Raw genomic sequence first — 13,240 nt, 5'->3', positions numbered from 1 at the left:
GGACAGTGACAGGGAAGTCCTCAGGACTGTCACAGCACCCGGTACTAACCGGGGCTGACCCTGCTGAGCATCCAAGATCTGATGGGATGGGATGGCAAGGAGGCATTCAACTGTCAGGGGCGGTCCCCACTGAGACTCAAACTCAGGACCTTGGGATTCAGAGTTCCGAGTGCTCCCCTTTACACCACAGGACCGCCCTTCATTTAGTGTACAGGCACCAGAAAACAAATCACCCTTCCACCTCCCACAGCACTACAGAAATGAGGAAGAAAATACTTTGAGATCCTGTATCAGAGAGGAAAGCCTCCAAAACTAATGTCAGCTGTGACAGGCCTGCCAGGGTATAGTTCTAGTGAAGAATCAAGCACAGTGGGGCTGTGGAGTAACACAGCTCCTACCCAGGGCAGAACCTGCCCTGCACACGTGGGGGGCAGTGCTGCTGCTCAGAGCAGTCAACCAGAAGCCATTTCTTGTCTATAGACCAAGACATACACTGCAGCACCTGAGGGGAAAGCAATCCTCAAAGCAGATGTTATTTGTGCTCATCCTGGACGGTTGTTTTTCACCTCAGTCTGTGCTGGACCACATCAAGGTTACACACAATAAAATCCCACACCCAATCAGGCTTTGCAAGGATTAAGCTGAGCCACAGCTAAGGAATCCCATGCCAGAAGAACACTGCCATAGAAGAGCAACACCGGCATATAATTGAAATAATTTATTTACCACTAGAGCACCACAAAAACAGACATACAATGTGTTAAAATACAGAGTAATCGATCACCAAAGTACAATACAGCTGTCCTTTAAGTTCCTTTTTCTTCTCCTTTAAACCGTGTCAACTTACAACACATAAGAAATGCTGTCCTACCCCACCCATCCTTATAAGTGCTATTGATTCCACCTCAGCCCCTGTCAGCCCCTTGGGTCTGATCTTTCAAGATGCTGACCATTTCCCATCAGTTCTCAGGGTTTTGCTCAAGCAGTGGTAAATACTTCACCATGGTAAGGCCCACAGCAAAGTCCTTGAGCTGTTGCAGACCCATCTAAAGATCATTTGAGGGGTATTTCCATCAGACCTGAGTGGTGCTTAGGATCACATTTCCTCACTCTGTAGAGGGGAATTTCATCCATGAGTTCTGCACATTGTAGGATCATCCCTAACACCCTTGGTAATTAAAAGGGAAATACATGCTTCATGAATAAAAAAATGGAAAAAAAAAGGTAGGAGCTTTATAATAGAGAATTTGAAATACAATCAGTGCATTTTGAGGAACAAGAAAAAAGAAAAAATCAATCTTGGGGCAACGACTTATAGTGTTTTAAACCTAGAGAAAATCTCTGAATCGAAATTTTCAGCTGCATCCAGCGCATAGCAAGTATAGTTGGACAACTATGGTATCTTTTATTCCACTTTTTCAAAACTGGTTTTGAGCTGCATTCCTATACCAGAGAACTGCAAAAACATTTTTAAGTTTTGTAAAATGTTCATCCTTGTCTTCTTTCCTGTCCAACAACACAGTTCTTAAACTGAACCTGATAAAACTGATTTTGCTGCAGCATGCAGCAAAATCCAGAGTATGTATTACCCTGAGGAGTTTCACTGAGTTCAGTGCATCTTCTCACTGGAGTTATTCTGGCTCAAGCAAGTGTTAGCAGGACAGATTTTTTCACTTGTTCATCTCAACACACTAAATAAATCAGAAGTCTAACATACCTCCCTCCTCTGCGCTGAATCAGTGGGTGGGCTTAAATCATCTCTGGGGCTACATTTCCATCTAGGCAATCAGCACAGGCTCTACAGAAGTCCTGAGGAGCTGCATGTGCAAGCCACTATGGTATGTCATTTTTGCATCAGTGTTCAGCTGAAGCCAAAGAAATTGCACTTCTTAAAACTGGAGCAGACAACATCAAGCTCAGGAGTGTCCTCCCAACACCGCTCAGGACAATGACAGAAAATGTCCTTCTCATCCAAGTAGCATTCTTGGTATTGCATTTTCCAGCTTTGATGAGCAAAAGCATTCATCATGTGAAATGAAATGACTGTACGTTCTTCATGATGCTTTTTTCCTCTCTAATTTATGTGGGGCTTTTTTAAAATGAAATATGACACGTGATACTTTTTTTTCTTTTTTACTCCCTCTACAATATTAAAATGTGTAGCATCAACAAAATCTCAGGACCCTCATGTTCCTTTTTCCTTCTCTTTTTTTTTTTTTTAAAAGAACCTTTAACATGAACTCAATTGAAAAAAAAAATTGGCAAACTTGCAAAAATCAAGGGTCTGATCCTGCAAAGCTTACACACATACCAACAGCCCAAAGGGGCCTGCTGTGCCACTGCAGAAGTTAAAGGCAAACCTCTGTTACCTCCCGTAAGAGCAGGACCAGTGCCACAGAGTACCTGCAGGACTAAGTCCCTGCTGCATGCCAGGCTAATGCCTGGCCTCTGAATGCACACCGATCCCAAACATCGCTGTGGCAGACCCTTCCTACCAGCCTTCTGCACAGTGGTGAATGTCATTCTCTGCAAGGATTTTCCTCGCCTCAGCCAGGCTGGGACATCTCTTCTTTTGACATCTTGCTCCCTGCCCATCTGTTTGAATGCCAAATGAAAATTAAAAGGCCTAGAAATCTGAACCGCATCGCGATTCAAGTGTTACGAACAGGGACAACTGAAGAAGGAGGGGAGGAGTGGGGGAGAGATTGCTTTCAAACATCCTTTTTATAAAACAGAAAAACAAATGGAGTCAGGTAGCTTATGTCATAATGATGAACAATATACAAAGCACATGTATAGCAATTATTATAAAACATGTATTTGTAGTGCAAGTCAAAATATAGGGACTCTACTCATACTGGCCAGCTAGAGGGAAACACATGATTCTGAGTGATCAAAGAGAGCCCCAAATCCAAATTCAAAGTCATGACAGCTGACAGTATTACAGAGTACAAAAATATGGTGAAAATTTACACATTACACATAAAGTATGTAATTTTTTAATAGTTTACAAATAGAGATCTACAGATATGTTTCCAATTAAGCTGGCTTTTACTACCCACCTATTGTAATACTCTAGGTATGGTTACATATACCAAAAGAACAAAAAAAATCCCATAGCATAGCTATACAGCAACATATTAAGGTCTGAAGATTAGACCAGTACATGTTAAATATTTCACTGGTTTACTAAACTGACATTTTAAATCATTTACAGTAAAAAAAAATCTTATAGACTTGTCTTTGAGACTGAAACAGTGTCCTTTATTAGTAAATTATTCGGTATTTAAAACAAGGGCTTGAGACCTTACAAGAAGTCTCTCTAGGCAGCTGGCAGAAAAAATAAGGTATTTTAAAGGCAGAGTTTGTCAATAATGTAATAACTGATTTCTAAGTGAATCAAACTAAACTAACCATTACTTTTCTGATTCTTTTGCACTTGTGTTCCATTAGGCTTTATATATATTTCTGGCAGCTTATTTGGTCTCCACTTTGTCCACATTGGTTGGTTTTCTTTTTTTCCAATGGCAATATGGAAATGTTCTTTTGATAGTTTTTTTACACACAAATAAATAATGCACTGTTAACAGCTAAGAGGAACGGGTAGGAGGCCTATTGCATAACAATACAGAGAGATCAAGTAAGGCACGGGACAGATACAGCAACTCCACTTCATGGGATTTTCCTGGTTTTTTCCTTTCACATAGTAACACTAACAAATTTCTTCCAGTGTTTATTTTTAAAAGGTTTCTTTTTTCTTTAACTTTGCTTCTTGTCTATCTCACACTATGTGTAGGTGAAATGTAGGAAAAAAAGCCTTCAATGTTTTGCTTCAGATGCCAGTTTAAAAAAAAACAACAAAAAAACAAAACAAACTTTCAAACAGTTCAGACTAGTACCGCTTTTTTTCTTCTTTTTTTTTTCCTTTTAACACTGATGAACCTGGGGTTTTATTTTTCTTTCTTTCCTTCTCATTCTCTCATTCTTTTTCTCCTCTGTTATTTTTTTTTATAAACACACATTGTGCTGCTTGGGGAATATCCTTTAGCTGCACTTGCAAGACTTTACAATCATGTTGGACAGCTGTTCAATTTTGGGTGTTTTGCCAATGTAGTAGAGGATTGTGAGGGGTTCCAAATCCTGGGACACACAGCACGGAGAGGCAGAAGCTTCTGGATTTATGGTGTTATACAAGCTGAGTACCTAGAAGGAGAGAGTAAAAAAAAAAAGAAGATTAAGACAGCTAACTCTAATGAGCAAATTACTTTCTGCATCACTTCCTCCCACAGCATCTGAGAGAATGGTAACTGAAAGCAGTAGGAAGATTCCTGGATTTTAGTATTTTTTATGCTTCTCCACTTCAATCTGGTGTCACAATGTGTTTGAGTTTCCTAAGGTTTAGTACTCAGTCTTAAACCTCAAAACAGGTACTCATCTTGAGGCCCTTTGGAACATAGGCACTCCTCTGCTTTTATCCTCTGGCTATGTTAAGTCCATTAATGCCACCCCGCAAGCACCAGGACTCAAGATACAGTTAACCCTGTTGAGAACCAGCTGTGGTGCAGTTATCACCTATGTCACCTTGGATTCCTATGCATGGTTCTGTGCAAGGGAAGTATGTAGGGTTAGCTGCTGCTGATGCATAGGTATTCCTGAGGATGCCAAACACCAAGTGACCTTTTCCTAGAACTTCAACACAACATTTGCAGCTTAGAGAGACAGAAGATCTGTTCAGGACAGCAACACTAACTACTTTATTAAGCAACTTCTGGCTCCTTGGGCAACTATCCAAACCACATATTTATGACCATGACAGTTATTATTCCTCCTTCCTTTAAAAACAAATGCTGCTCCAAAATGTGCACACTACTATCCCGTATGAGCACGGAAACATACTTACCTTATTTATACCTCTGCCTGCTGACATTGTACTGTTAGCAATGTCACAGCCAGTGACAGCTACAAAAGATTCTGTAAGTTCACATGCTATTGTGGTTTTACTGACCAAAAGGAACACAACCTGTCCCTTGGAAATGGAGAGTTCTCCCTGCTGATCAACACTGATCTGGTATTTTAAGGGAGGCTTGAAAAAGGAGAGACATCACTCTTAGTATGGACCTGAGGGTGAAATTCTTACTTTATGACAAGTGCAACACAAATGTCTGCCTCTTGCATTTACTGTCTAGACATACTTATTGACAGCTGAGAGAAATAAGCACTTCGCAGCAGAATACTACTCACCCTAAGACAGTTGGCTAAAATACCACATCTAATCCCTGAAAGTCCCATCTCAGACGACTAGCAATTGGTTCTTCAACATCCCAGACACCAGGTTTCTGCTTCACATATAAATTTTCAAGGTACAAGAAAGAATACATCTTTTCAAGTAAAAGAAGGACATCTATCAGTAAATTTTCCTGAAATTCGGCATGGGAAGTGCTAACCTTGAAACGGAAGGTCATAAAAGTAAGTGATAACTACGTGGTACGACTCTGCTCTTTTGTTACTCTGATAGCGCCTCCATCAGTGCCCTCAGCTGATCGAACTCATTATGCCACTTTCCGCTTATGATCTATAAGGAAAGGCCCTTCCCAGGCCACCTTCCAAGAAACATTCAAATCCAACTACATGTCATATTGATGAATACACAAAAAAAAATCTCTGGGCCAATACATTCTTATTGCTTCAACGCTAGCTTGAGGCCATGTATGAGCTTCACCACAGGGCCACATTACATCATCCTTAGTTATTGAGACAAAGTTTGAGCATTGGGGCTGATGTCAGTCCCAGAAATATAGTTCACTCTGATGTTATAAGACAGAAGCTGAAAATTAGCAAAACCCTTACTTACTCTGCTGTGCTGAGTATCTGAGCTCCATAAATATGGGCAAGCTCCTGCACAGAAATTGGCATGGTATCCTTTCGGTTCATGAATCCATTTCCAGCCAAGATCCCTCTTGAAGTCAATATAAAGTGGACGCAGACAGCAATTATCCTGCACGTTCCTTGGAAATAAAGTTCAAACACATTGGTCATAACAAAGGTAATATAGGAAATAAAAATAATCCAGTTCCTTGCTCCGTGAGTGATGCTTTACAGGCAGGCAAGTCCGAGTCCCAAAAATTCTCAACCAAATCAAATAAAAAATCAAATCAAATAAATAGCTTGTACTGTAAAAGCAATTGGATGCTCAGACATGGCAGGACTTGCTTATACAGACAAAGCTAAAAGAGGACTTAGTCAAGTGTTTTTCTCCAGGTCCTACAGAGAAGACTCTCTGAGTAGGTGAGCAAAGTGGAGGTGATAATTTGGCTGTAATTACTGTGGGGGCTAATGCATCTGGGAATCATCCCAGATGGAACTCAAGTTCTGTTGTCTAAGGTCACAGCCTCCCTCATCTGCCACTGTCCCCGTGGGATTAGAGACCACTGGGCAGACACCTGCTGCACAGACCCCGTGCATCTGCAAATGAGGGTCTGCATTCTGTATAAATACTAGCTGTAAAGAAACAATGATAAGCAACTGCATGACACCTCAGAGGCTAGTATGATTATGTAAGTATATTGAATATGGATGCATAGTTACCTAAAACAATAGGCAGCATCTAGAGCACGCTTCTTCCGCCGACTGGGCTGTTGCGACTCAAGTCTGTAGGAGGGTAATAACATTAGCAGAAGATGTGGGGTCTTCCCACTGTATTTTTTCCTATTGGACTTTAAAGCTTTCACATCACCACTGGAATATGTGTAGTCATCAATACCTTCAAAAAATACATTTTGGTGATAAACATTGTGTTGCTTTTTCTGCACAAATTAAATAAACCATCTCTTAAAAAATTCTCTCAGAAACTGGGCCATGATGGTGTCAGCTGAGCATATTTACTGGGGATGTGGGGGCCAATTTCAACCCAAGATCCCTAAGATATTCACACTTCTCATGTTATCTATTATATCAGCCCTCCCACATTCACAGCTGTTTAATGGCATTTCGGCACATTTACCAGAACTGTTGAAATGAGTAACAGAAAAGAGAATTTAAGTCATTGCATCTGCATTGCTTAGTTTCAAATGCCCCAAGCAGTGTTGTTTTGTCACTCCACTTAAAGCAGTATAACCAACTTTAAACAGCTATGTACCTTTTAAAACATTTTAACATTATTAAAGCTGGTCTGGATATTTCACCTTCATTTCCCACAGCTTACTCCTATCCCGTTAGTTTTCTCTATCACATTCACTCCTAATATTTTCAAATTCTCTAATTGCCAGTTTATTTAAATCTGATAATTTTCCCCAGAAGTCAGTTATTCTAGTCCCTTCTTTTGTAAGGCAATGGCAAAGACATTGATCAAAGTATTTCTTCTTTAAAAGGCAAACCATGACCTCACATTTTGCATTTTCTCTTTTAACATTAACTAGCTTCTTATCGTGACAATAGCACAGGCAAGAGACTCCAGGCATTGGCCTTTCATAGGAGTCGTGTTCTGCCTTTTGCTAAGACCCTTTTGACAATTAACATCCCCAACCAGATAATGCTATCTGAACAGAAAAATATACACTTTTCTTTTTTGCAACATTTGCAATTACAGTGACCAAACATCATACTAACAATTTTTTAAATACACACAATGGCTTTAATCATATGTACAGTACATGTACTTACAGAAAAAATATCTAATGCAGTGAAACAACAGTTAGAAAACTTAATACTTGACAAAGAATATAACCAAATCCTTGGAACACAAATAAACCAAATCATCATAAACTTTAATAAATGAGAACTGTATAAACAGAATTTGCATTATAATTGGTTCTAATATAGCTATAATTTCATATATACTAGTGAATAATAGCTACAGCACTGTCAACTAAATACTGTTTCCCTTTTAGATATTGAAAGTTTAATGGCTTAAAAACACAAGGGAGTTTATACACTTCCATATATTTACTCCATATTACCTTGTCTGTTGTCCAGAAAAAGCACATATATCCATAACCCTCCCTACACACTGCTTTTTATTTTTAATGCACTCAATCTAATCTTTTCTACTAAGTCTGACTCATTACAGTACTAGGATGGACAGCAGTCAAAGGTTTTTTTCTGAAAATATTTAGCATGTTGTCTCATTACTATCCAAGTATGGCCTACTGTGTGACAGACTTCACTAAACCCTAAATTGTATGTGTATCCTGTGTGCACACTATAAACTGTAACACAGACCCTTAAGGACATCAAAGCTGCATGCATGGAATGAGATAGCTTATTCATGCCATCTGATTTTAGAATTCGTTAAAATGATATAGTTTTACCCTTGTGCCTTTAATACCATTTCCGACCAGCTGAGAGACATGATTCTTAAATGAACAAGTTTTCAATCAGATGAATGCCTTTTAAAAGGCAGCAACAGCTTTTTGTTTCCTTCCTCAATTTATTAAGTACCACATTTTGAAAAGTTGGGGGTTTTTTCCTTTCATTACCTGCAAATCTTGCTTCAAGCTCCTCACTTTTATTTGGGATGATATAATTATTGGAAGGCACGAAGGTACAGCACGGACAATGTAAGCTTATCTTAAATCCAAGATTCCTGTCTGCAAAACATAAAAGTAAGTGGAGTTGGTTTTTACACATGGAATAAACCTGAAATGCTGTTGAGTTAATGGAGAAGTTGGGGCAGGAGTGAAGGCAAAGAGTACTTGTCACCTCTGTGATGAAGCCACTCATGTACAGCCTCTGTGACATCAAAAGACAACCATTCTCCTTCAGCTCTTGTTTTAACTACTTTGCTGTCAATGTAGCGCTGTCCTGGTGATGATAATTCTTTAGATTTTAAAACCTGCAAGAAACAACAAATAAGATTGCCTATAGGTTAACATTTACCTGGTTGCTATTAAAATGGATCACTAACAATATAAAATAGCAGAAGAAACTATTACAGCTCAAGTCTATATGCATCAGATGTACATTCATGCACATTTTCAGAAAGAATTTTCTTGGGGTTCGTAAGGAGAAGAAGATCATTTAAAAACACTCTAATGAAGTCAGTTTCTGGTCCCAAGCAAAACACAGCATCACATATTCCTTCATGAGAGAAATAACACAGAAAGAACTGCCCTGAAAACTCATCCTGTAACTCAAATGGTTAGGAGACCAAAGTAAACATCTTCAGTAATACTTACTTACCTTCTTCAGTAATACTTACACTGGCTAAAGCATAACATCAGATGCTAAAGTACCACCTCTATAATGTAGTCTGTACACTGAAGATATTATATTGCTCACCCACAACTAATCTGTATGGTATTGCCTTATTCATGCTTCCAGCCTTCCCTTTGATTTCAGGTACTACTCATACATTAATTAGATGGCCATACATGGGGATTTGTGCAACAGGTGATGCTGCTTCCATCTGAACTTTGATGCCAGCAGTATTTGTATTTGTGTCAAATGTTTCAGTAAAGCTTGCTACTGACCATGCAATAAAAAACACCTGTACAAAAGACACCCAGGCCCTGCATGCCAAGAATTTCAAGTGCCCACAGTCTTCCTCTTAGTCAAACAATTCAGCAAGTGCCTTCCCACATACAACCATAGCTTGCTATTATTTACCCTAACTCTAGGATGAAAAGAGTTGCACTTTTGGCTGCTAAAAGGCTTCTGGTTTCCTGGTTATTACTCTGTTGGTAGTTTTGCAATGCAGGGAGCTGGAATGCCATGCAACGTTAAGTCAACACTAATCAAGATATCACATGATAACATCACTTTTTAACTTTTGGCATGCCAGCTGTGCGACTTCATATATTGTTTGGGGTTTTCCCTCTCTTTAACTATCCATGTCCATCTCCAAATGAGTAACTGACAATGTCTCCTTGTTTCCTCCTATTTTCTCAGCTCAGAACAAACTGATATCCAGCAAACACTCCTGTAATAAAGCCATGGTGAAACTGCATAATACATGTAAAGAAAAATATTTCAAAAGAGGTGTGAAACTATGTCATCATGATAAAATTGGGCTTTTCATAACTAAACAGAAAAGCAGGCTTGAAAAAATCAGGTTCTGTCCAGCATGTAGAATATGCATGCAGTCTCTCTGTTGATTTCAAGTCAGTGCTGGACCTCTCAAAGGCCAACAGCGTGACTTGTACAATAACATCTGTCTTATGAAAAGAACAGCAACATGACAAGCTCTTTGCCTTCTTTCTGATCAACACATTTAGGAAAAAAGCCATGAGGAGATCTTGGTTCAAATCCGGAAGGTTACTAAGTGCCCCTAGTAGGCAATGCCGAGGTCTCCAGTAGAATCTAAGGGCACGCAAACAGTGAACAACGGGACTCCTTTTTATGAGGCAACTTTCAAACAAAGTGTCTGAACAACTGTTTACAGAGAGTCTGGCAGCAATAAGGGGACTACCATTGCTCAGAAGTGCCAGAGGGATGAGAGAATCAGTAATCAATGCTGGGAAAGTCCCAGAGAAGTACAAATATAACTTTGCCTTCCCTTTGGTCTTTATCAGGTCAAGTGTTTCTGAGGATGTAATGCAGCTGTCACTCTGCAAAGATGTTTTGGGGCTGGGGAGGGCAGGGTGTGGGGGTGTGAGGCAAATGGGACACAAGAACTTGGCTCATTTCTCTTCATTTCTGCACAGTCATAGCTTTCCAAAGACTCCAGCAACTGCATACCTCAGTCTTGGCAGTGATGTAAGGACTAAAAAGTAAGTAATGTGCCAAAAGCAATCTCCTGACGTTCACTATAATTGGTCTTAGACATATTCTGAAGACTCAGCTGTGCCTTGGTATCAAAAATAGCATGTATTTATCCCATTCTTTTACCCCAGTTGCTACCAAAAGACAAAGTCAAGGGCTGGGAGTGTATACCTGGAATGAAAGGCATTTGTAAAAGTATAAGAAATCAGAACTGCACATGTCCAATGGTACAAGGAACATCCATTCTCACCAATGACCTGAATGACAAGAAAAGTGTTTGCAGATTTCGGAACTATATGGCATTGTGGGAGAGGATGGACGCCGTGGATTAGAAGAGATGGATATTATCCTCACTATGACATCTATGATATACAATAGTAAAGTTTCTCTCCATGTTGTTTATGCCACACATTCAGGAAGAAAATTTGGAAGAATGAGCTAAAAAGTCACACACTAAGTATGGGATAATTTCCACAACTGACACCATGGGCTAAACAGGCATTGGTGGTTTTTAAGCAAAAGGCTATTAAGTGTGGTGAGTGCCACACTTAGTGGATTTAGCTTCAATCTCCATCTCCTGGGTTAAGTATCTTTACAGTGTTAGGGTGATGTATGATCTTAACAACCTGACTACTTGTAAGCAAGAATGATCCAGCCTCTCCATTTCTATTTTTCCTTCTTTTTCTCTTACATTGCTGCAAGTGTGGGAAGTTAATGGATGATAAAATCCTAGGCTGGATCCTCAGTCTATTTCCTCCCACAAAATAATAAGAATTCTTCACTTCTTTTCCTGAACTGCATTCTATGTTTCCATCCACATTGAAGCAATCGCACTCTACATGGTGGTAAACAAAGAGGCCTTTTTGTAGGCATCCCTCAGAAACTTTCATGGATACAATATGTTCTTTAAATGAGTCTTCCAGAAACTATTACATGAAACAAGCATTTTAGGATCTTGCTGCCATTTCCCCCCAATGGTTTGCTTCTTTTTACTTTACATTTCTGATCTTACCTTCCCCAACAGCAACACACTTTTTAGTTCCAATACAGCCTCAAGCCTATATCCTCATTGAAAAACTTCTTTCTCTATTTCCAGTCCTTTCTTCCTACTAGATCAACTAGTTTAGTTTAAAAAAAGAATAAAAGCCTTTTCTGTGCCTTGCAGCTTTAGCACTTGAAAGCTTGTCTACTTCTTCCAACTATACTGATTGGTCTTAAAAGAGCTATTACCTTTACTTATAAACATTGCCTTGCCTTGCCTATAAACACCATCTTACCTTTATGCTTATCCCACTGCAACCACATCAAACACTGTTATCAGAAATGTTGCTGCACAGCTTGTATCTGCAGGAGCTAAATGAAAGCCTTTGTGCAAAGGTTTTCAGTGCACTAAAAATATTAACAGAAGACAAGGGGCAAAAAAACACCTACAGAAGAGAAAGTCAACTGAGTTAAACTTCCCCTTTAATCCTTTCTCATTTCCTTCTGGCACCTTAACCAAACACTCTCTTTTCAAGAGGCAGAAGAGGTGGAAAGTTAGGGTTCCTGGGTGGGGGGAGAACTGTGCATCACCAACTGCATGAAGAGACACAGATTCCATCAGTTTCCACACAAGCAGCTCCACCTCCCTCACTTAGGAGGGACACATTCAAATACCTGCATGCACAACCAGCTGCTGATGCACAAGATCTGTGCACATACAGGTGAGAGCACGCACACCTTCACACACACCTGACTGAAAACTCAAAGTCAACAAACTCAAAGCCCAGGTTCTGAATATGGGGATACTCTTTCAGGTATATCTGTTTATTTGGTCTTGCTTTCAACTGAGTGATAATGTAACACTGCCTTTTGTAATAAAGGATTGTGCAGGGAACGTATGCACATGATAACATTCTGTGGGGATGAGCTGAATCGGTAGAAGTGCTACCAAAAGATTATGCAGCAGACTTCTAGCTCAGTAGACAGCAATTTACATTCTTCAGTAATGCTCTAAATTCTAAGAACAATTTGTTTTTTTCCCCACCCTCTTTTTGTATGATTGCTCCCTTCACAGGAAAATAAGTATCCAAAACCATTGTTAATCTCTTCTTGACCAAGTGTCTTGTACACTTAAGCCCTGCCTTCTAGCTATCTTTTTCTATGGCCACTGCTAACCTTTCCCTCATATTTTTTTTCTATTCCGAGCCTTCTGAAAAACACCTGGGGAAAAAATTAGCTTACAAATACCCATGAAGAGTATTACATACACGCAGCTATGGCCAGTACAACAAGGTGACAGAAACACATGAATATATGAACAATGCAGTTAATTGCAGGAAATGGCTCATGAAGATGCCAGATGCAAACAATTGCTCTTGTTTGTACAGCTACATATGTTTAGGAAGCCCAGCTGGGAATCTTGGTGATGACAGCACTCATATGCTACCCTATCAGGCCTGCTAAATTTCTGGTACTTTACAAATCCTGTTAAAATCTACACTTCATTGGTTCTCCAAAGGTGTTCTGCTCAGACTTCGGGGGAGACACTGTTTGGCTGGCA

At 39.6% G+C, this 13,240-nt stretch overlaps 1 protein-coding gene across 1 annotated transcript in view; it reads right to left on the bottom strand.

Annotated features, from left to right (window-relative positions):
• Nucleotides 1–703: 703 nt before the first annotated feature.
• TGFB2 (transforming growth factor beta 2) overlaps nucleotides 704–13,240 on the bottom strand; it is a 61,354-nt gene continuing 48,817 nt past the window's right edge. Inside the window, exons 3-7 of the mRNA XM_071578943.1 lie at nucleotides 8,698–8,830; nucleotides 8,475–8,585; nucleotides 6,586–6,760; nucleotides 5,852–6,005; nucleotides 704–4,203 (exon numbers count right to left, since the gene is read on the bottom strand). Of these exons, the coding sequence (XP_071435044.1) occupies nucleotides 4,045–4,203; nucleotides 5,852–6,005; nucleotides 6,586–6,760; nucleotides 8,475–8,585; nucleotides 8,698–8,830 (732 nt within the window). The 3' untranslated portion in view covers nucleotides 704–4,044. The remainder of the gene's footprint in view (nucleotides 4,204–5,851; nucleotides 6,006–6,585; nucleotides 6,761–8,474; nucleotides 8,586–8,697; nucleotides 8,831–13,240) is intronic.

Source organism: Pithys albifrons, chromosome 2, assembly GCF_047495875.1.
Source record: "Pithys albifrons albifrons isolate INPA30051 chromosome 2, PitAlb_v1, whole genome shotgun sequence".
NCBI lineage: Eukaryota > Metazoa > Chordata > Aves > Passeriformes > Thamnophilidae > Pithys > Pithys albifrons.
Note: the sequence above shows the minus strand (reverse complement) of the source record. Positions and strands in the feature narration are given on the sequence as shown.